We start from the raw sequence: 25,288 nt of genomic DNA on the forward strand, positions 1-25,288 counted from the left end.
CTAAATGAGATTCAGCCGTCACCCCACTCCCTCTTCATCCTCCAGCAGCCACTCTTGTCGCCGCTGGAGAGCACCGGAGCGCCAGTCGTCAACCACCGAAGCCGCCACCACTAACCTTACTACCGGCGATGACATTCATCGTTGTTGTTCCATTTCCGACGACCTTTCCACCACCGCCTTTTGCCATCTGTTAAGGCTTCAATACCACTCCGAGCCGTCGTCGATGCTGCTGACCATGAAGACGAGGGCTGCCTTGGATGACGAGGCAGTGGATGATTTGGAAAATCGGTGTTGTGACCCATCGTGGCTGTTGTTTGAAAGACGAAGTCGTCGCCCTCTTCGCTTCCCCATTTTCTGTTGCATCGCCACCACCGTAAGGTGGTGGCCGTCGATGTGCGCCACCGTAAGGTGGGTGATTGTGTGTGTGGTTCCGTTCACGTCAGCATGTGGGTGTGTTTTTGGGCTGGCTGGAGAACGTTGGGACCACCATGGCAGCCAACCATGGTGGCTGTCGGCCGGATGTTGCTCTTCTGCCACCATATACCACCACCGGCCACCACAAGGGTGGTTGTGTGTGTGTAATTTTATTGTTGTGTGTGTAGCTTAGAGTGAGTGTGTTATTGAGATTGCATTGTAAAACTGTAATAGAGTAGGAATAATGAAAAGAAAAGCTCAAACCACCACCGTAGGGTGGTAGCTGCCGCCTCCTGCCGCCACCGTCCGCCGTGTTGGGTGGCGGTGTGCCTCTTTTGCATTTTTGGACTCGTTTGGGATGTTTGGTATTTTCACTCAAGTGGGGCACCCTACCGATATGTGCCCTCAACTTCAAGAAGAAGATTACGCGGAAGCAAATGCCTTAGTAGGGTATTCCGGGTCAAATCAAAGAGGATACGAGCAGGCGTGGGGCGACTAAAAGTGGAACAACAATCAAGGTTGGGGAGGAAATCAAAATGGGGGTTATCAACAAAGACCACCATTTCCTCAACATCAACAAATGCCACCTTTTCAACCTTAAATTTTCCAGCCAAGGCTGCCACAACAACCACCTCAGCAAGCGGATTCGTCAAGTATGTCCTTAGAGGACATAGTGAAGAGTTTGACCACTAGTACACAAGTTTTCCAACAAAAAATAAAAGCAAGAATAACGAACGTAGAGCAACAAGTCTCACAACTTGCCACCTCCGTAAGCAAACTAGAGTCTCAGGGAAAGTTACCCTCTCAGATTGAAGCGAATCCAAGGCACAATGTATGTGTCATCACATTGAGAGGCGGAAAGAGTTACGATGGTCCAGCAATTCCGGTTAATCAAGAGGAAAAGGAAGAAGAAATATTGGTAGAAGAGGCAACCAAAGAAGAGAAAAATGAAGATAAAACAACCCAAAAGAAGCATGTCATCACCGAATCTAAAACCACATCTGCTCCATTTCCCGAAAGATTTAGGACCACAAAGAAAGAACGAGAGGAGAGAGAGATCATGCAAATGTTTCGAAAAATTCAAATTAACATCCCACTCCTCGAGGCCATCAAGCAGGTACCTAGATATGCAAGGTTCCTTAAGGATCTATGTGTATCTAAAAAGAAATTAAAAGGAGACCAAATCGTAACAGTTGGGGAAAATATATCTGCGGTTTTGCAAAAGATGATGCCCCCGAAGTGCAAAGATCCTGATGTCTTTACCGTACCATGCAAATTGGGGAATCTTCATGTACCTCGATCCATGCTCGATCTTGGTGCATCTATAAATGTCCTACCATACTCTATTTATAAATCAATCGGTGTAGGAACATTGAGCAGAACCAGTGTGATCATCTAACTTGTCGGTCGGTCACTAGTACACCCAAAGGGTGTACTAGAGGACGTGTTAGAGCAAGTCAAGGAATTTATTTTCCCAGCTGATTTTTATGTTCTAGATATGAGAGATGATGACTCCCCAAGTTCATGTTCCATACTTTTGGATAGACCTTTTCTTAAAACATCTAAAACAAAAATTGATGTCTACAACGGAACTTTAACTATGGAATTTGATGGGGAAGTTATCAACTTCGATATGCATGAAGCAAAAAAGGTTCCTTCTGATGCTTAATCTGTCAATTTTGTGAATACGATCCATCCCTCAACCGAAAAGGGTTTAAACTTGTCTAACAATGAATTTTTGGAGTTAGTGTTGTCACAAAATTTAGACAGGGACAAAACCAAAGAACTTGCAAAGGAGTTCGATATAAACAAGAAGGTGTTGGAAACTTCATTTCCAGAGCACGAGAGAAGAGCAATTTCGAAGGTTTTTGCAAGGTTTCAATTGTAATCATTTGGAAACATTTGTCTTTGGATTTGTAAGTCTCGTATGCGGATTATTTCATTTTTTCTAGACTTGTTCATTGTTCTAGCCATGTGTGGCTAGAACCCTAGTTTCTCCAACTTTCTGTCTTGACTTTTTAGTTGTGATTTCAATCATGTGATTTGATGTTTGTTTCTAATTTCTATCTAGTGAATTTGATTTCGTTTCAATCGAATGTTTGATTTTAATTTTAGTTCTTATTGACCATTTGAATTAGCGTTAGATCATTCAAGTTATCTATTTTGCAAAATCCGTAATTGTGTTGTGAAATAGAGCAAGTAACAAGCACTAAATTGAATTCTTTTGAATAAATTTAGTGTAAATCATATTCATACATTCTTACGCTCCCGAGCTTGTGAGGAGTATTGAATGTTTTTTGGAACATTCACATAAAGTTTAACGCAATCTTTCAATCTAAATCTAAGAGCTTGTTTAGATATGTTAGTGAGGTTATGGTTAATCATTTTGGTTAATTAATGTGGTGAATGGAAAATGTTACAGCTTGTTAACACTTTCAAGTACCAATTTAGGTAGAATTGAACAAATATCATGTCATCTTGTGTGACAACCGTCAAAATTGAGTCAAGTCAAAGTCAAACAAAGTCAACAAGTCAAAACCAATCGACTCAATTAACCCTTGTATGTTAGGGTTTACGTTATGTAATCACTATACAATTCGCTATTTTAATGAGAAATCATCATTTGGAAAGTTCATGTGTTTGATTTTCCTTAGCCTTAACAGTGCTAAACAACGAACCAAAACGATAAAACATTATTGCACACTCATCGGGAGTGTGTACGACACTAAAACACGGTTTAACGGGGTTTACGAACCTTGCGTTATGAAGCCGGACACTCAAATTAATCACAAACGAAACCTCTCTAAATCGTTTTCACTCTATCTCTTTCTATTTGAAATCTCTCCCAAATCTCTCTCAAAAGTTACTTTAACTTTTTGTAATCATTTGGGTCATATCGACCCTTAACCGGGTCAAAAATCGCTTGAAACGGGGTAAAAACGGGTAAAATAGCCTTAAGGACCTGGAACTGAAGCTTCAGGACCGAAGCCTCTCATCCGAGGCCTCGGATCCGAAGCCTCTCATCAGGACCGAAGCTGAAGCCTCTCAGGAGACCGAATCCGAAGCCATCAGACAGCAGCCTCGCATGCGAGGGTCCGAATCCGGCCTCCATGCGAGAGGTCTCGCAGACGGCCCCTTTTTACCGGTTTTTCGACTACGATTTCGTTTTAACTCCGTTTTTCATTATTTTAACGTGGGATTTTCACCCAAAACTTTATTTTATAAACTAAGGCCCCAAAATATATAAATCTCCAGGGTTTTTATAAAAATATATTAAAAGAATTAGTGGTTGAACTAATTATTGAGGGAATATTTGCTTTTCCTTAATTTATGGCAAAAGCAAACCACCACCACCTCACTCTATGATTAGCCACTCTTTCCCACTACCCCTTGTCACCTTAGTGGACCTTTACACCCAATCTCCAGCTCTTCCCACGTTCTAAGAGCTGGAGAATTGGTCATCTCTCCTCATTCTCATTAACTTCTTTCATTCTACACTTAGCAACCAAAGAACACTCTCCAAAATTCTCTCATCTTTTCTCTCAACTTCAAGAACTTCAAGGCTTTCTCCAGGGATTTCTTTCTTCAATTAGTAAGTATCTTCATCATTCATATAATTATTACACTCCATTCTACTCAAATCATTGATATCTTACACAAATTCCATCTTATTCGGTGTTAGATTCTCGAATCATCAAGACATCTTCTTAGTGTTCTTGGGTTGAACACTTCCTCTCTCTTACTTTCATCTACTGAAACCACATAGGGTGAGTTCATACCCCTACATTTACATGTTCTTCTTAAGTTTTAAGGGGGGGAATACAAGTAAAATCATCAAGAACACAATTAAACTTTTTCTAACAGATTACATCAGAAAAGATGGACTTCGATCACGGACTGTTTTGGTCAACTTAAATATTTTAGTTTTCAAAACTGTTCCAGGTGCAAGTAGTTCAAACTCTTAGCTTTAAAATGGCTACTTGCACATCTCCATATGATTTTTCTACAATTTATGGTGATTTTTACAAAACTGCCTATCATTTCAGAGGCAAACCCGGACCAGTCTGTGATTATGAACATTTTCACCTCTGTTAGAAATCACTAAAAATCATGATAAAATTTACGAACAAACTAGACTCATATTCCAAACTCTCAGAATTTGCGGATTTGGATTTGGAGCTTTGATGATTTTTCTATAAATTTTCTAAGAACAGTAACAGAAACTGTATTCAACAAAAAGCTGCTGTCAATTTCATTTCACCTTGTAACATGTTGAGCAAGGTGTATATCTTTTTGTGATTATATGTTATTGCAATATATGACATTTTATCTTAATATTTAGACACACATCAGTTTACAAATGGATTTGGACATATAAAATATAAAGAATAACAAGTGATTATCATCAAAGTACAACCGATACATTCAAACATTTAATAAACTATTTTGAATATAGTTTGCATACATTACAACGTACTACCCTTGGTTGATAAACTATAATAGGTATAGTTTATGATACATTACATAATACATAGATTTAAAAAGGGTACATTTATACAAAGGATATTTTCATTAAGCAAGGTACAGCCATACGGTACCAAGTTTTCATAACACGTAATTCCGTTAATGACTTTATGAAACATTACATAACACATACATTTAAAAATGGTACATTTATACAAAGGATATTTTCATTAAGCAAGGTACGGCCATACGGTACCAAGTTTTCATTACACTACACGTAAATTCGTTAATGACTTTGTGAGACATTTACTTCAAATTACCATTAAGTCTTGTATTGTAACCAGAGTCTCCTTGAGGGAGAGCGTGATAGTTGTGTATAGATCTATATTGGGTTTGACAAACCCACACCTAAACTGCATGCAACAGTTAGACCGATAGGTCTGGGGTGACAAATGTCATAACATTTCCGACGCCTGAAGAACGTCGTTTCAGGCCAACTAGGTCATAGCATGGTTATAATAACTCACATGTGGTATTAACAAACATAGAATTTACGGGGATTTCACTAAAATCAAACGAGTTTATGTCGATTTAAACTTACATTATTTATTATAAGTAAGAAAAGTTACTTGTACATTTCGGTCTATGGATTTAAGACTACATATACATTTTAAGGAAAATATTGGATTTTTCTAAAACAAATACCACTTTTACAAACGAAAGGCTTTTAATAATACCAAACAAAAGCTTATGAACTCACCAACCTTTGTGTTGACACTTTTTCAAACAACTTGTATTCTCAGGAAATCATTAAACAGGTAATCAAGTGCTTTTGAGGATGGGACGCTAAGGCGTCTACTATTTCATATTTTGTCAACATATTGTAATTGATTCGTAAACATGTAATTCATACAATGATGTAACTTTTTCAATTATATATATGTTGGTTGTGTTTGCTTGAATTACTATTACAATTGTTGTTATGATACTATACATGAAGTCCTCCACCCCCGGACATTTCCGCCATCCTTGGTTTGGGGGTATGACAGATTGGTATCAGAGCACAATTTATAGTGAATTAAGTATATCAAACCACATAAGATATACAAACTATAAACACAATTGGGACTAATAGTCTCTGATTTGTGCATTTTTCAAATAAATATACTTTTAGAAAATGAATGGTTTCTTATTAAAAGTATAAATACATGCATACATGCTCACATAGTGTCATAACTAGAAGAGCATAAAGTAAAAGAAGAGGAGTTGTACATTATGGGTATGCCTTGGTATATGTAAATCAAGTCTGGGAAGGATATAGCCTGATCAACTATATCTGTCCGAGGAGTGACTTGCATATACTGGGGGATAGTCATAATGGGCAACAAATCTAACAACCTAACTACACCCTACAGGGAATACTTTAAGAATCGAATCTAAACACCTAAAAATACTATAGGAGTATTTGGTAATACTATAACCAACTTATGTGAAAACTAAAGACCTCTATTAGTAGGCCTATGATAACTGAGTGCATACGCCAAGGTTATACATAATTAAAGATATTATAGACTCAGAATCTATGACTATTGCTCTAATTCCTGTTCCTTGTTTGGTTGTGGACTTAGAGTAGAGTCATTTATTCGAAAGTCTATTATATCTCAAATTATGTATAACTGATATGCACTACGTGATTATAGACGTAATTAATAAGGATCACCCCTATAAGTAATTATAGGATTAGGCGTCTACTAATTATCTCTTCTATCCCTATTCTCGCACGAGCAACATGATGTGTAAAATTTTAACGCCCGTACAAAACCTACTTCTACCCACTACCATAACTCCGTCTCCAAGACGTTAACAGAAACACCAAGAATAGTTCACTAAAGTGCGAAATTATACATGTGTATATAAATGGTAAGGATATTTACTAAAAGGTTTATCAATGAAATAGGCATGTATTTTATTTCATTGAATCTCACTACTTAGTATTACAAACAATTTACAACTGGTAACTCTAAGATTCTTTAGGTGTACCTCGAAGTTATGTGTAATTAAGAAATGATTGACCTAGAAATGGTGAGTCCTCCTTAGGACCTGTTCCTTGTTTGGTTGTGGACTTAGGGTAGACTCATTAGGATCAACAGTCTAATAAAATTTTAATTACACATAACTGGGGGCATGTCAAGTGAATCTTAGGGGTGGATCAGACATGGAACAAATCACAAGATTATAATCAAGTTATTCCTACTAAATTCATAAGTCTATTTATATAGACCTCTGGTATAGAGTCGTCGGCGTAGTCGTGTCGGCAATCTAGAATATGGCTAAATACATAATACAAACTATAATACCCAAATTATACAAAATTTTCTGCATTAAAAATCAATAGACAAATACATAAAATGAAACTAAAAAGGGTATCAAACTATCAAGAGAAAAACATATACAATGTAGATTAAAATCCACTAATTATAACAAAATGGCTAAGGATTGTTAAGTCCTCTCTTCTTATAAATGGTTTTGAAGCAAGCTTGCCTAAGCTTCTTTGTTCTTTCTGTCAGTTCCATACCTGGCAATTTCTCCATCATCTTCTTGTGCCCTTCTAACGTCTCTATCTCCTCCTTTAATCCCAACTCCTAATATTTTTTAAAAGGTAGATGCAATATATTTTTCATGTGAGTTCACAAAATTTACAATGAGTTAAGTTTATATAAATATAAATCAGGAAATCGTAGTAAATCAATTGATTTGATGTGGCATATGCCTAGGACCTATGTTTAGTTATAAAGAAACTAACAATTAAAATTTTAGAAAAAAAAAAAAAACCAAAACTACTTTGGTTACCAAGTGCATGAGTAATGTATAGAAGGTTATTATCATAATTTACCTTGGCATTTTCAATGAGGGATTGAAGGCTCTTAAGTTTCCTATGTGGCCATCTGTTTATGTTTAGCTCTCTGCATCTTTTCTTCAACACTGTTAAACTTATCCCTAGTTCCTTTGCTGCCATGATTATCGGCATCTCAAAGTACTTCTCTATCTCTTCAAACTCCAATGGTCTCAATCTCTTTGCCACCTTCCGGCCACCGTGATCAGTGGTGGTAGCACTAGAACTACATGTAGCCTCACCACCGGATTTACAGTCTTCACTGAAACTAACCAATGGTAAATTACCATCCTCCCAACAATCCCATAAGCTTATATCTTCAAGGGGATCAAGATCGTGAAACTCATTTCTAGAAATGATGTTTTGATCTTTGTTAAGTACTGTGGAAACGTTCTGATCGAGCCCTTCATGCAATTTTTCCGACAACTCGTAATCATGATGGTTGAGCATGTCACCACTGCAAAAATCCAAAAACTCAAGATAATCAAATCCAACACGATGAAAGACTCTTTTTGATCACTACAAATCCAAACCATGTTTTGATCAATGTCGACAAAATCACTTTTCTGTGCGTAAGATGGTGTAATGAGTGACGTTTATATATACCTGAAAAGATCTTGATGATCAAAGTACTGAAACCAATCGAGGTCATCTATGGGGTTTTGATGATCTGCAGGTGGATCCATTTGTGAGGGAGAAGTTAAAAGTCGCGGTAAGAATGTGATGATTTATATAAGTGAAGTGGGAGAAGTAATTAATAGCAAATTGTTGGGAATGCAACAAAACAAGTTAAGCACTTCTGAAAAATTGATAAATGATTTCGGTAACACTCGCGGAATATAAACTAGTGAAAATTACAAATGAAATGGAATATATATAGTCTATGATGTTATGGTTATTGTGTATCTAACAAATGAAGAGAAAATGAATATATATATATATATATATATATATATATATATATATATATATATATATTCTTTGAGCCGTAACCTTCTTCTTCAATTCACACACATATACGTATATGTTGCTGCAAATTATGACTTGTGTGCCTCATGCATTTAATGCATCACATGCCTACTGCATATTCTTGACTTTGAAGCTACGTTCCAGTTTCCAATTTCCCCAGTAGCACAGTTTTCATTAGAAAGTACTCCAAGTCTTCACACATGAACCAGTTAGAAAGTACTCCAAGTCTTCACACATGAACCAGTTAGAAATTACTCCAAGTCTTCACACATGCAAATTATGACTTGTGTGTCGCTATAGGTATGTCGTTGGCTCTTGTTAAAAACCTATAGCGACAACAAGTCATCGTAATAGATTAAACCTGTGGTGACGACAAGTCGTCGCTATAGGTAACTAATAAAACTTTATTTTTTTAACCCCGAAAATATGATTGACAAAATCTATCCGACGAGACCCTCGTGATACCTCTTGACGAAATTGAAATCAACGAGAGTCTCCACTTCGTGGAAGAACCGGTAGAAATCATGGATCGAGAGATCAAAAGAACAAAGCAAAGTCGTATTCCTATTGTGAAGGTCCGCTGGAACGCTAAACGAGGACCCGAATTCACCTGGGAACGCGAGGATCAGATGAAACAAAAGTATCCACATCTCTTCCCAAACTCTTGAAATCCCAGTCAAAATGAAAATTTCGGAACGAAATTCCTTCTAACCGGGGGATGATGTGACAACCGTCAAAATTGAGTCAAGTCAAAGTCAAACAAAGTCAACAAGTCAAAACCAATCGACTCAATTAACCCTTGTATGTTAGGGTTTACGTTATGTAATCACTATACAATTCGCTATTTTAATGAGAAATCATCATTTGGAAAGTTCATGTGTTTGATTTTCCTTAGCCTTAACAGTGCTAAACAACAAACCAAAACGATAAAACATTATTGCACACTCATCGGGAGTGTGTACGACACTAAAACACGGTTTAACGGGGTTTACGAACCTTGCGTTATGAAGCCGGACACTCAAATTAATCACAAACGAAACCTCTCTAAATCGTTTTCACTCTATCTCTTTCTATTTGAAATCTCTCCCAAATCTCTCTCAAAAGTTACTTTAACTTTTTGTAATCATTTGGGTCATATCGACCCTTAACCGGGTCAAAAATCGCTTGAAACGGGGTAAAAACGGGTAAAATAGCCTTAAGGACCTGGAACTGAAGCTTCAGGACCGAAGCCTCTCATCCGAGGCCTCGGATCCGAAGCCTCTCATCAGGACCGAAGCTGAAGCCTCTCAGGAGACCGAATCCGAAGCCATCAGACAGCAGCCTCGCATGCGAGGGTCCGAATCCGGCCTCCATGCGAGAGGTCTCGCAGACGGCCCCTTTTTACCGGTTTTTCGACTACGATTTCGTTTTAACTCCGTTTTTCATTATTTTAACGTGGGATTTTCACCCAAAACTTTATTTTATAAACTAAGGCCCCAAAATATATAAATCTCCAGGGTTTTTATAAAAATATATTAAAAGAATTAGTGGTTGAACTAATTATTGAGGGAATATTTGCTTTTCCTTAATTTATGGCAAAAGCAAACCACCACCACCTCACTCTATGATTAGCCACTCTTTCCCACTACCCCTTGTCACCTTAGTGGACCTTTACACCCAATCTCCAGCTCTTCCCACGTTCTAAGAGCTGGAGAATTGGTCATCTCTCCTCATTCTCATTAACTTCTTTCATTCTACACTTAGCAACCAAAGAACACTCTCCAAAATTCTCTCATCTTTTCTCTCAACTTCAAGAACTTCAAGGCTTTCTCCAGGGATTTCTTTCTTCAATTAGTAAGTATCTTCATCATTCATATAATTATTACACTCCATTCTACTCAAATCATTGATATCTTACACAAATTCCATCTTATTCGGTGTTAGATTCTCGAATCATCAAGACATCTTCTTAGTGTTCTTGGGTTGAACACTTCCTCTCTCTTACTTTCATCTACTGAAACCACATAGGGTGAGTTCATACCCCTACATTTACATGTTCTTCTTAAGTTTTAAGGGGGGGAATACAAGTAAAATCATCAAGAACACAATTAAACTTTTTCTAACAGATTACATCAGAAAAGATGGACTTCGATCACGGACTGTTTTGGTCAACTTAAATATTTTAGTTTTCAAAACTGTTCCAGGTGCAAGTAGTTCAAACTCTTAGCTTTAAAATGGCTACTTGCACATCTCCATATGATTTTTCTACAATTTATGGTGATTTTTACAAAACTGCCTATCATTTCAGAGGCAAACCCGGACCAGTCTGTGATTATGAACATTTTCACCTCTGTTAGAAATCACTAAAAATCATGATAAAATTTACGAACAAACTAGACTCATATTCCAAACTCTCAGAATTTGCGGATTTGGATTTGGAGCTTTGATGATTTTTCTATAAATTTTCTAAGAACAGTAACAGAAACTGTATTCAACAAAAAGCTGCTGTCAATTTCATTTCACCTTGTAACATGTTGAGCAAGGTGTATATCTTTTTGTGATTATATGTTATTGCAATATATGACATTTTATCTTAATATTTAGACACACATCAGTTTACAAATGGATTTGGACATATAAAATATAAAGAATAACAAGTGATTATCATCAAAGTACAACCGATACATTCAAACATTTAATAAACTATTTTGAATATAGTTTGCATACATTACAACGTACTACCCTTGGTTGATAAACTATAATAGGTATAGTTTATGATACATTACATAATACATACATTTAAAAAGGGTACATTTATACAAAGGATATTTTCATTAAGCAAGGTACGGCCATACGGTACCAAGTTTTCATAACACGTAATTCCGTTAATGACTTTATGAAACATTACATAACACATACATTTAAAAAGGGTACATTTATACAAAGGATATTTTCATTAAGCAAGGTACGGCCATACGGTACCAAGTTTTCATTACACTACACGTAAATTCGTTAATGACTTTGTGAGACATTTACTTCAAATTACCATTAAGTCCTGTATTGTAACCAGAGTCTCCTTGAGGGAGAGCGTGATAGTTGTGTATAGATCTATATTGGGTTTGACAAACTCACACCTAAACTGCATGCAACAGTTAGACCGATAGGTCTGGGGTGACAAATGTCATAACATTTCCGACGCCTGAAGAACGTCGTTTCAGGCCAACTAGGTCATAGCATGGTTATAATAACTCACATGTGGTATTAACAAACATAGAATTTACGGGGATTTCACTAAAATCAAACGAGTTTATGTCGATTTAAACTTACATTATTTATTATAAGTAAGAAAAGTTACTTGTACATTTCGGTCTATGGATTTAAGACTACATATACATTTTAAGGAAAATATTGGATTTTTCTAAAACAAATACCACTTTTACAAACGAAAGGCTTTTAATAATACCAAACAAAAGCTTATGAACTCACCAACCTTTGTGTTGACACTTTTTCAAACAACTTGTATTCTCAGGAAATCATTAAACAGGTAATCAAGTGCTTTTGAGGATGGGACGCTAAGGCGTCTACTATTTCATATTTTGTCAACATATTGTAATTGATTCGTAAACATGTAATTCATACAATGATGTAACTTTTTCAATTATATATATGTTGGTTGTGTTTGCTTGAATTACTATTATAATTGTTGTTATGATACTATACATGAAGTCCTCCACCCCCGGACATTTCCGCCATCCTTGGTTTGGGGGTGTGACATCTTGGAATCACACTGCTAAGTCATTATACATAGAGTTGGAGTCTTTAAAAATCTGAACTTACTTTAATTAGTTAATCATTTGTGTGTCCCTTGTTTCATTTATTTAAATTGTTACATACAACCCCCCCCCCCCCCCCCCGCCTCCCTTTTTTATTTCTTGGTGACTAAATTACCTTACGCAAAAAGGTATAGAAATTAGCCTTGTGTCTCTGTGGATCGACCCTGCTTATCATGTGCTACTTTTTAGTGCAATATAGCAGTGTTCTTTGGGAGTATATTGTACCTCAATCATTTGTTGGGTTTTGACAACCTGACAAAACACCTCACTAAATCTAGCCTACACATCATCCATGTAAGTAGATCAATCAGTAATATGACTTGGTACCACTGATAAATCTTACTTATAAATTCATAACAATGACTATGAATTTAAATATAAATTACACAAAAATAATATTGAGTGTAATTTAATTTATAGAGATGTCCCTGACAAAAGTTCGAAAATTATACTGGCAGAGCTCCGATCTGATAGCTACTAATGTCGGACACTCAGGGACCTCAGAGCTTTGCCAAAATACCTTAAACACTAAGAAATTTCAGAACTATAACTCATAGAATCAGACGGAAGGTTTGGAGAGGTGTGAGGAACAAATAAGGCATTGCAGCATATTTATAACTGAATTTTGATATGCGTGTTGCGCTTACCTACCCTACGTGACATACACTTCTGTGACGTCTCTCTTCTGCCTTGCTGCCACGTGTCCGAAATCTGGTGGTCCACATCCATTTGTCAGTGTGCGTCGTGTGTCACGCGTGCTTAGGCACACCTGCATTTTTAAAACTTTTTAAAATAGTATCTTCTTCATACGAGCTTCGTTTTGACGTTCTTTATACACACATGTAGCTATCAACGAGATCTACAAGTTTTGTTTAGACCCCGTCGAATAATTTTTCACTTTATTTTTAATGTTATAGCTTTAACAGGCTTAGACTGTGAAAGTCTGAATAAAAATCATAACTCTCTCATACGATATCCGTTGTCGACTATCTTTATATCGACGGATAAGTATTAACAAGATCTACAACTCTTGTTTATATTGTTTTTCCTAACAATCAACCGATTTCTATGTCATACTGCTGCGCTGAAACTTTGAAAAATCATAACTTCCCCAAACAAAATTAGATTTAGACGTTCTACATATGCACGCTTTTGTTTTTACGAATACTACGATTTTGATTAAGATTATTACCATTATAGTCGGTGACAATGGTAATATGTGAACACATTTAACAAATTTGATGGTCAAATGTATTAAAAATTGTCTAAATATAAATAAAACAAAAAAACAATTACTTTCTCTTAATTATGTAGTGAGTAGAAGATGGATATGATTATATTTGATTTCCGATATCAATGATAGTTCAACAAAATTCTGATCATTAGTCAAATATATAACATAAAAAAAATTAGTAGACCAAACTCAATAACATGTCACAGATAATAATTACAACGGATAAAAATAATGTTACAATTTTCAAACAAAATCAATTTAAAACAAGAAAAATCGAATGTACAAGTACGTCCAAAACATATTTAGTTGTGCCATTTTGACAAACAGGTGGTAGGCAGACGAACAGGTATCAATTATCATGTTCACTACATACGAACGCAACTCGAAGCCACGTTTGAATACTATAATCATAAATCATAACCCATTAAGTAAAACGCAGTAGAATAATAATGCAAAACAGATCAGAAAAACTTACCCCTACAACTATGGAGGAAGAGCAGGCTCTCCAGAAACGAAAATTTTATTGGGGAAATACACCAGATGAAGAAGAATACCACAAACTCCATAACATCAAGTCCACTACTTCTTTCTACAAATCACCAAGAGGCTTATCTTTATTCACTAGATCATGGCTTCCCCTCACCCCACCACGTGGAATCATCTGTATGGTCCACGGCTACGGCAACGACATCAGCTGGACCTTCCAAGCCACCGCGATCTTCCTCGCCGGCAACGGGTATGCCTGTTTCGCACTTGACATGGAAGGCCACGGCCGATCTGAAGGACTCAAAGCTTTCGTCCCCAACGTCGACGATGTCGTTGGAGATTACTCGGCGTTCTTCTCATCGGTCGCTACTTCAACCGATGCCAATTATCAAAACCTCCCTAAATTCTTATTCGGTGAATCCATGGGCGGCGCAATCTGTCTCTTGATTGAATGCAAAAGACCTAAATTCTTCGATGGCGCAATCCTGATCGCTCCGATGTGTAAGATCTCGGATAAAGTAAGACCTAGTTGGCCGATTCCTGAGATTTTGATGTTTGTATCCAAGTTCGCCCCAAGTTTGGCGATCGTTCCGACGGCTGATTTAGTCGATAAATCTGTGAAAGTTCCCGAAAAGAGAATCATCGCTGGTATGAATCCGGTTAGATACACAGGGAAACCGAGATTGGGGACAGTGGTGGAGTTGCTACGAGTGACGGAATACTTGAGCAGTCAATTAAGCAATGTGAACATTCCATTCATCGTGTTACATGGAAACGCTGATGTTGTTACAGATCCCGAAGTGAGTAAAGATCTGTACGAGAAGGCAAAGAGCAAGGATAAGAGTTTGAAGATCTACGACGGGATGATGCATTCACTGTTGTTTGGGGAAACCGATGAGAATGTTGAGCTTGTTCGTGGCGATATTTTGTCGTGGTTGAATGATCGATGTTGAAGATTGAAGAAACTTGATTTGATTTTGTTGTTTTGATCAACAAATGTGTATTTGAAGATGTTTGTTCACCATCTGTAAAATAAGTTATTCACTGGAACTGTGTTTTAATAGAATGTTGGAAGTCGATGATGATTGCTTCACCATTGTTCTTTCATTACTTGATTAACGAAGATAACTTCTACCCTGCATTTACCACACCTGTAAGGCTGTAACTGAAAATTTTATAAAATATCGTCATTAGATGGATTATCCATGTGTGTTTACTCTTATAACTAATTTAAAATGTTAAGATAATCCTTCCGCAGATGGAGTGCAATCAAACAGCAAACATGCAAAAGGTGTGGAAATAATGAAAGAAATTCAAATGGGTCTAAAGGTGAACTGAGTCGTGCTTAAATTGCTAAAAGATGAGGGTTCCCTAGTAGTATATTTCACAAGTAACTTTTATTCTATATAAACCATGCCAACTTTATACAATCTCTTTAATTTCATTCCAAATCTCTCTAATAGTCTAATTCTATTCCGAGCTTTTTCCTCTTCGATTTTAGATGGATTATAGGCGTGGCAAATCCAAAAAAGAAAAAAAAGTGTTCTACCCAAAGTAGAAACTGTCGAGGCAAAGGTGGTTGGCAATGTTACCCAAGATCAATTCTTGAAACTCAAATCTCAAATTATCTCCAATACCTACGATATCAACACCCAACATCAACAAACTCCGGTGCAACAATCTTTAGACATATATGTACGTATTTTCAAATGGATTGTATACATTTAAGATGTAATGGGTTTGAAACAAATAATCTAAAATCTATTTTTAAGAGTAAACCCTTCTCAATATAAGAAAATTGGTGGAAAGAAAATATTTATGTTATTATAATTATTATTTAAATATCATATGGCTTAGTTGAGATATGGAGACATTAAGTTTTTTAGTCATATCATGAAACTTTGAAAAAAAAAATGGAGATTAGGTCGCGACATTAAACAAATAATACTGAAAACTAATTTGGCTTCATATCTTTGAGGTCAACTACATAGGCCTCCTCGGACACCTTTGATAGAAATATAGAGAAATTGGTAGAGATCTTTGTATGGTATTTATTGATTTTGAGAAGACATGATAATTTATCTCAAAGAGGATATGTCATCGACATGTGTCCGAACTCGAGTGAGCAGTTTTCGAGTGAGGTTATGGATGAGATTTGTTCAGTGAGATTCTGGAAGGAATGGCTTGGTGTGTACTTTTTAGAGATGATGTTGCGTTGGTGACAAAGTATAGGACCATGCTAAATGACATGTTGGATATTTGAGGACTATGTTCGAAGAAAAAAAATGGTTACATATCATTAATATGACATGGAATATATGTTGTTTAATTTCAGTAATGGAATATATGTTGTTTAATTTCAGTGGGAGTGTGTGCATAATGGTGATGTACCTTAGTAGGTCGGTCTTAACTTATCTTAGGCCTGTGCAAACAAGAAAAAAAAATACCCTATTAAAATTAGGTTTATATAAAAAAATTTCCTAAATATAGAGTTAATTACAACAAAAAAAAATGTTAAAAATAATAATTTAACACGTGTCATTTAGATTAAAAGAAAACATAAAAATTTAGAAACCAACTAACTATACACATAATGTTTAAAGTAGAAACATCAATAGTAAATAAATAAAATAAAATGGACCGTAACTATAGTGGGCTACTAAAAGCTAATGCACTCTTACCAACAGGATTTGTTCAAAACAAGCCCATCTTAATTTGTATAATATATATTACTCATAGAAATAAGAGTAAATTACACGAATGGTCCCTATGCTTTGGGGTAATTTACACGCTTGGTCCTTAACTTATTTTTTAACTCGGAAGGTCCCTATTGTTTGCTTTTGTTACGCGCTTGGTCCCTACTGTTTGTTTTTGTTACACGTTTGGTCCCTGTCTTACCTAAAAAAACTATTATTTAAATAGGAAAAAATAGTAGGGTGTGTAAGGTAAGGTGAAGGGGTGAGGTTGGGGTGTGTTTATTTAAATAAATTTAAAAAATAAAGGGGAAAATAGTCTTTTTAGGTAAGACAGGGACCAAACGCATAACAAAAACAAACATTAAGGACCTTCCGAGTTAAAAAAATAAGTTAGGGACCAAACGCGCAAATTACCCTAAACCATAGGGACCATTCGTGTAATTTAAAAAACCATGAACGCGTATAGGAAGAATCGAACACGTGTGAATATATTCTGAGTGGTACGCCCCTAACCAACAGCAGCAGAACAATTTTGAAAACAAATTCCGATAACGTTATATATAGTATAATATTGACGAAATTGTAAAAATGTGTATTTTTTTCGGGTCTTGGTTCAAACATCAACTTCTTTTGATTGATAATCCTTTTGAGCTGGTTTGGTTGTGCGTATTTAAATTAAAGGTTTATTAAAATAAATGTAGGTCTCTCTCTCAATTATTTTTTATTTATTAAATTAAAAAAATAAAAAAAAATAGAAAATAAATACATTCGTAAATGTAACTTTTGGAAGTTAGGGTTTACTTTATTGTATCCGACTGTATTCGGTGATTGATGTCACTCTAGGCTTGTTTACAATAATTGCATCCAATATCTTTCCCAACATTGTATGATTGTATGTCTACCTTAGCATCTCATTTCCACAGCCTATATCTTCTTATAACATAACCGACACCCTGTAAATATATCCCTTTAGTTGCAAGAATCAAATGCCTATTTTGTCGCACAAAACTCTTGTGGTAACTTTCCTGTTTTAATGCAATGATTAACATTGCCATGTACATCTCCTTATTTGTGGATTATAGATCCCACGTACTTAAAACTTTCATTTAATTATATAACACATTCACTAATGCACAGGGACGACCCTACGGCAGTTCAAGATGTTCGACCACACATGACCCAGAAAAATTAGGGCCCGAAAATTATTCTATCAACCTAATAACATTATAGACAAAACTGCAAAAATGGTCTATGTGGTATGTATTTTTCCAAACTCCAATTTTTTTGGATTGATGATCATTTTTAACATGTTTGTATGTGTTTTTGGTCCCTCAAAAAACTAAAAAGACTAAATTGCCTTCTTGATACATTTTTAATGTTTTTTCTATTTAAATTAAAGGTTTATTAAAATAAATGTAGGTCTCTCTCTCTCACAATTATTTTTTATTTATTAAATTAAAAAAAATGAAAGAAAAATAGAAAATAAATACACCAATGGTAATATAGTTATTTTAATAAACCTTTAACTTTTCAAATCATTGATAAAAAGTGTTGTAGTTATACCCAAACTTAAAGATACACTATTATTCAATAAAATAGAATCATAAGAAACTAAAAATCTTGATGGAATATTCGTGTATAAATTTTTATAAGATGCCTATTCTCGTATACACAAAAGACGGATAATGACCTCCATTATCTTCCTTTTATCTTTACACAAGTTGTAAACCACTTACTTTTATGATTTACCAAGGATGATATGTTGGTACATGTTCCACCTTTTTGGTTATGACCAAAAAAAAATTACAATTTTTAATTCTATTAACATCAATACAAACACTACCATGTCATGTCTTGCATAACGAGACTTAAATGATATTTCCCCTAAGTTATGAAATATACATCAAGAAACGTAATATAATAAAATAAGTGAAAACAAACAAAAGAAAAGAAAACTGAAGATGTTCACCCAAAAACCCGCTATCTTTACCTGATGTAATATACCATTTGAGTTCAAATATCCATATCTCTATACAACTTAGCAACACTTTCCAAAATGAATTCAATCTTTCTATAATCCTTCTAACCAACAACTATCAAGAAAAACCTTTTTTCAACTGTAATCAATTCCGCTTATGTTAATAAAGAGAATATACTGTAAGTCAAATTCCAAGATAAAGAGAAAATACTCAACACAACACTTGCATCATGTCATCAACCATGTTGATATAATCAGTACAACAAAACAAAGTTGTATGTATATTTGTATTTGTATTTGTATTTGTTGTACCACATTATATATTGATGGCATGAAAGCAGTGATTATATTCAGTATTTACTCAGGTTGATATATCTATCAAGGGAAACCAAAACCATAAAGAACCTTGATTTTGATTAGGCTTGGAATAGGTATTTTAAGTCATCCACTGTAAGCCGCGTCTGACTGCTACCTGTCTCATCCTCCCCAAACGCAGACGAGACCATCTCTCTCTTTTTTTGCTGCAATGCAAAAACCCAAGGGTATTTTAGTAATTTCAAAAGGAATTACTAAAATATCAGAGAGTATAATATTAATACCTGAAGAGCTAATATGCGGTCTTCAACCGTATCTTTAACAGTCAACCGTAAAACTGAAACCGGACGAGTCTGGCCTATCCTGTGAGCTCTATCAATTGCTTGATCTTCGGTTGTTGGGTTCCACCATAAATCCAAAAGAAGCACATGACAAGCTGCCACCATGTTTAATCCAAGACTTGCAGCTTTCAAAGACATAATCATAACACTAACCTACAAAAGTCAACAATTTTTCTCAACTTATTTTTAAAAAAATCAGATATATAAAAGTAGGTTGCTATTTCTTCCCAACAAACCTCTGGAAGAGTGTTGAAATCCTTGACTGCTTTATCTCGGGCAAGAACAGACATGGTCCCATCGAGTCTTCGGTAACCAATGGAGGAATCTTTCAAACAAGCTTCAAGCAAATCCAGCATCCTTGTCCACTGTGAGAAAACTATTGCTTTTTCTCTCACAACCACGGTTTCTTTCACGTTAATATCTACATCATTTGAACATTGAATCTCTTTTGGTTTAGCGATATTTGTAAGGACATCAACTGCAGCCTTGATTTTTGAGGAATCGAGTGCCTCAGCAGCCTCGATGTTTGATGAACTAACTGATCCACTTGATGAGCATTGCTCTAGAGGCTCGGGTTTCACTGAACTAGAAGAAGAAGAAGAATCAAGGGTGGTATGGTCGCCGAGAGAAATCCTGAGGGTGGATTTTGAAAATACTGATGATGTGTTGAGGATGACTTTGCATTTTGGAGATGGGCATTGACTGTCGTCACTTGAAAGATGCTCAAGAATGCATTGGTTGCAGAAGACATGCTCACAAGTTGTCACCACAGCATCTTCAGGTGGGTCCTGTGGAACATATAATAATAATTTTGAATATCATGAAAAATAAAGTATCAATAAATAAAATAGTGAAACACCAACAAAAAAAATATGTAATGTGCTTACACTGCATATGCTACAAATGGCTAATGAAGCTTCCAAACAATTTAGGAGACGAACTCGTTTTTCAGGAGGAAGTTTTTTGGCCTTATCAAGAGATGACTTCCACTCAGAGTTTGAACTGCATCCTCTAACAAGTAGAGGGTGATCACAAGCTTGTCTGAGGCGTAGTAACATCAACAATATGTTTACATAATTCTGTTTCACAGTTCCAGCAGCTGCATATTCCTGACACAATGCATCAAACCTTCATGTCAAATATTGGAAGGATATAATTATCAAATAAATGAAAGTATGTCGCTACTTCTTCTCCATTTAACCCTAGAGAAGAAAAAAGATAAATATAAACATACTGCAAACTGAGCCCGGGATTCAGATTCCAGCCTGCAATAAAAATCTCGTTCCTCAGCTGTGAATTCCACTTTCTTGAGATTAATGGTCTTGGGTGGAAGAGAGATAATTGGTTCTCCATCAAGGAGTGTAGCTGATGCAATTACATAAACCAACAAACAGATTAAGAGCTTATTCTTTCAAAGTGAAAGTTTTAGGAATGTCTGTTACCTTTTGTGCGCCTAAGCATAATAGTCTTCAAGACAGCTTGTAACTTCCTATAACCAGTTCCAGGACTTCTTTGAATAGGGCCTTTGATTTGTGAGCAGAATGATTTATATACAGCATATGGATCATATCTCAAGAATCTAAAGTAACTATAAAGATCATCAATGGCATTCTGAATAGGAGTCCCTGATAAACACCACCTACGTTTAGCTCTAAGTCCCCAACAAGCCCTAGCTACTTGTGTCCTGTGATTCTTGATACTCTGTGCCTCATCTAACACCACCCTAAACCACCTCACCTTGGCAAGAGGACGTGCAAGAGACTCAAACAGCTCATTGTCCAAACTACCCTTTTTGTCCTTTTTAGAACCTTTTTTAGAGCTAGGAGGGTATTTTCTTTTCTTGCTAGGCGAAAGCCCAACAGGAGGGTAATCACTTCGCCTCTTTGTTTCATCTTCTTCTTCATCAACAAGTGGCTGTTTTGGAACCTCCATGCTTACAATTGCATATGTGGTAAGGACAACATCGTACTTTGCTAACTCAGAAGGGTCTTTTGTTCTGTTTGCACCATGGTAGACTAAAACAGAGAGATTAGCTTGGCTTGTTACTTTGTTATGCAACTCATCATTCCATTGGCGAAGAACACTGGTAGGGCATACAACAAGAGTCCCTGCTGCTGGCCTACTTTTTGTATGCAAAGAAGAAGTGTTTTTAAGATCGATTGGACTCCCACTCCCTTTAATTTCCAAATTGTTTTTTTTCTTGGATTTATCAAGCTCGGTGACATCATCGTCCTCGTCATCATCATCTAGATTTAAAGTTTCTGTTTCTATCTTTTTCACTTCGGTGGTTCGGACACTAGAAGATGGAGACCTTTCCTTTAGAATAAGAGCAATTGTTGATATAGTTTTACCAAGTCCCTGTGAGAGAGCAATCATACAGTAGACTCAAATTAGATTCGATGTAATTGAAAAGGTTAAAATTGTAAAAAGACAATACCTGGTCATCAGCAAGGATTCCTCCAAAGCAGTGCATGCTTTTAGTCTCTTTCTGTACCATCCATGACAAGGCAATTCGCTGTCAAATAATTCATTTTAAAGTTAAAATTCCAAATCCTCATGACCAATAAAACTCATAAAAATCAAAGATAATTGTAAGAAGCTAATTACAGTTTACAAATCATTATTCTAACAAACAGAAGAACCAGATACTATGCCAAAGGAGACATCATTAAATTCCCTAAGTCCAAAGCAATTCAACTTGTCATGTTTGCTTTTGGGTTCATGGTTAAAAGTTTCTTTTTTACATTTTTACCTAACCAGGCTAATTTATTGTGTATGTGAGCCGATTCTTCTGGCTGTTCCTATATCACCTCACAAGGCTTTCCATCCTAATTTGATTCATGTCTCAGGCAACAAGGATTAGATTGCTTGTTAGAGACATGAAAATACTGAGAAGACAATTTGGAGTTTGTTTACTTTTGGGCCTTTGGATTATATTACAGTATGCTTACCTATGGTTTGAATGTTTGATGATTGATATCCCACATTGATAATCGTTTTTGAAGTTTTAAAGATGTTGAATTATTTGGGATTTTCTGCTGCAGTTCTAATGAAGTTGTGTCTTTTCCAAAGTATAATTTTATACAAAAAATCAACAACTACAAGTAAATTTTTATGTAACCAGACATTTATATGAAGTCTTCACACTAAATTAAAACTATGTGCATAGCTCCAAACCTGATGTCTCAAAAGTGAAACCACCAATGAACCATCTGGTGCAGATGCCTCTGACTTTGGCTGGGAAAGATCCTGCAGTTGGACAACACCGAATTCATCAAAGTAAACACTTAAAGAAAAAGCAATTTCAAATTTTAAGATGGCATGATTCATGAATATGATCATGAATTACTACTCACCTGCAATGCAACCCGATAAATAACCTGCTCATCATTTGCCTTGATCCTTGCATTGTTATATCCCATGTGGGTTGGAGGAACGCCAATTGAAGACCTATGGATAGGTGGTCTCAAATCCACTGGAGAAGGTTTCCTGGGTGCAGGTTCACTCATATCTTCTAGAATACATATGTCAGGATCATCAACATCAATGTATGTAACATGACCCATTTTTGGAGGCATAGAACCCATACTACTAAATGCAGCAAATTTACTCTCTTTCTTGATTGAAGTATCATGATGGATAAAAGATTGTGAAGACGTTTGCACAACATGATCCTTTCTTAAAAAAGGCACAATACGGGGTAATGTGGGAAGTGAAAAATCATGTGATGTTGCTGATCGGTTGTTCATTGAGAAGGGCCCATCATTTGTCCTCTCCATTATAGAAACAATTTGTCTTCTATTTAGCATCTTACCAGAGAAATGATTTCCATTTGTAGACACTTTAGCAGGTGTGTCTGATGAGCTTTCACTGCTTGGTAAACAAGCAATACCACCTTTGGCACTTGCATATTGCTCAATACCAGAGTTTTGATACTCATTAGATGCAATCTTATCACTAAAAAACATTCCATTGTTATAAATCACAGATGGGTCGTTTCTGTATGGCCTTGAAGATTCACCATCTGGGCTGCAGAGAAGGTCAGAATATCCACTTACATCAATAAATGGGACTTCTGGTGTTGTAGAAAGGTTTGCAAAATCAGTTATCCCAGAATTATCCATTAATTGGTGATTACCATCATCATCACTAATACCGAAGCTCCCGCCTTCAGTAGCTCTCTCAAAGTTAGTTTCCCTATTGTCATAATGCCTAGATGATGAAAAATCACTTGGTGGAACTGGCATCCCCCAATCAGCAGGGAGAAAGTGCATGGAGGAGACAGCTGGCAAAGGCTCCACTTTTGTCAACCCATAATTAACAGTCTGCCTCTCACAATCAGATGAACCACTTGAACAAACAGTTCTAGAAGCTGAAGCTTCTGAGTGATCTGGAGGGAAAAGAGCAAGTGATTAATGACTGAGTTATAAGTTATAACACATATTTTGAAGCCAAAAATCTAGAAAACACTTCACATGTCAAATGAAATCATAAATTTGTTCATGAGGAGAAAAGATTACCATCATGGATTTGGGATTGCTCATTAGCACCAACATTTGAAGCTGACTCGTTACAGAGTGCAATGCTTAAAGAAGGATCCACCAATCCACTCTGAAAAATATATATCAGATAATAAGATTGAAACTGTACAAGAGACAAATAACCCCAAAAAGAAACTCCCCATATCTGAAATCAGTAGCCTACTAATTCCAATCGTAGAAAGCCTTAATGAACATGACCATATCAGTCGATTCATAATCAGACAATGTTACAGCAACACATTAGAATGATATCTAGTTTATCGACACAAATTTACAAAATCATACATATGCAAAATAGACTAACTTACATGCTAACAATGATTCAAACGATCACACTCCAAATCACTTAATTTCATATAATAAATCAACGAATGAAACTCACCTGGGAAGAATCATCGGGACGGTCTTCATCTAGAATACTTAAAAACGATTCAATGTCCATGCTCAGCGCACCATCATCCGCGCCTAATTCAGTATCATCATCATCATGCCATTCAAAGGGGGTACCGCCGTTTGTCATCATCATCACAACCCCAAAATCATGCAATCCTTCAAAACCCTAATTTTTTCCGCGGTTGTTAGTGATACAATAATACTTAAAGTTATGATTGTTATCACTTGAAATCCCCCTACTTCTATAAACGAAAAATCCAAAGAACCTCAAATTCGCCCTCGATTTGCCCTAATTCTGGCGATCAATCAAAAATCATCTCGATATGTACGTATGTGGAGGGGGTTTTTTGTGAAATCAGCAAGAAAGTTCTTTGGAGCTTCTGGGTGAGGTATGTATGTGCGACTTTTTCCCATCGTTGAAGGTTATAGATTTGGAATCAACGCGTGACTTTTGCGGTATTTCTTAGCTTTTCCTTTATTTTATTTGGCGGTGAAGGTTTTGAGTATATCTTTGGGTTAATATAAAAGCCATAAGTTTTCCGCCCCAATTCTAAATTAGCCCTAAATGGATTTTTTGTGTCTAATTAGCCTAAATAATTGTGACCCCGTTTCAAAATCATTTTATCAGCCGGTTAACAACAGGTCAAGGTACGCAGCCGGTCACCACTCTCCTATACTACTCGATCGTTCATACACCACCAAATATCACCTTTCACAGAAACGTCTTGCATCAAAAAAGGGTTTCATGTAGT

At 36.1% G+C, this 25,288-nt stretch overlaps 3 protein-coding genes across 3 annotated transcripts; 2 read left to right on the forward strand and 1 right to left on the reverse strand.

Annotated features, from left to right (window-relative positions):
- The first annotated feature begins 1,069 nt into the window (after positions 1 to 1,069).
- Positions 1,070 to 1,813, forward strand: LOC145104890 (uncharacterized). Its single transcript, XM_079042053.1, has one exon. It carries the CDS (start codon positions 1,070 to 1,072, stop codon positions 1,811 to 1,813), a length of 744 nt encoding a protein of 247 aa, XP_078898179.1.
- Positions 1,814 to 14,124: 12,311 nt separating this feature from the next.
- LOC145107053 (alpha/beta-Hydrolases superfamily protein) lies at positions 14,125 to 15,365 on the forward strand. The gene has a single exon (XM_079043933.1). The coding sequence runs from the start codon at positions 14,236 to 14,238 to the stop codon at positions 15,223 to 15,225; it is 990 nt and encodes a 329-aa protein (XP_078900059.1). The 5' UTR covers positions 14,125 to 14,235; the 3' UTR covers positions 15,226 to 15,365.
- Positions 15,366 to 18,930: 3,565 nt separating this feature from the next.
- LOC145107055 (helicase-like transcription factor CHR28) lies at positions 18,931 to 24,991 on the reverse strand. Its single transcript, XM_079043934.1, has 12 exons — positions 24,803 to 24,991; positions 24,526 to 24,702; positions 24,123 to 24,213; positions 22,959 to 23,992; positions 22,780 to 22,851; positions 22,040 to 22,117; positions 21,045 to 21,960; positions 20,837 to 20,967; positions 20,490 to 20,711; positions 19,839 to 20,390; positions 19,546 to 19,755; positions 18,931 to 19,467 (listed from the first exon to the last, which is right to left on the reverse strand). Exons 2-12 carry the CDS (start codon positions 24,667 to 24,669, stop codon positions 19,363 to 19,365), a joined length of 3,555 nt encoding a protein of 1,184 aa, XP_078900060.1. The 5' UTR covers positions 24,670 to 24,702; positions 24,803 to 24,991; the 3' UTR covers positions 18,931 to 19,362.
- Positions 24,992 to 25,288: the final 297 nt, after the last annotated feature.

The sequence above is a fragment of the Lactuca virosa genome, chromosome 4, assembly GCF_052849685.1.
Source record: "Lactuca virosa cultivar CGN04683 chromosome 4, Lactuca_virosa_CGN04683_v6, whole genome shotgun sequence".
Classification (NCBI taxonomy): Eukaryota; Viridiplantae; Streptophyta; class Magnoliopsida; order Asterales; family Asteraceae; genus Lactuca; species Lactuca virosa.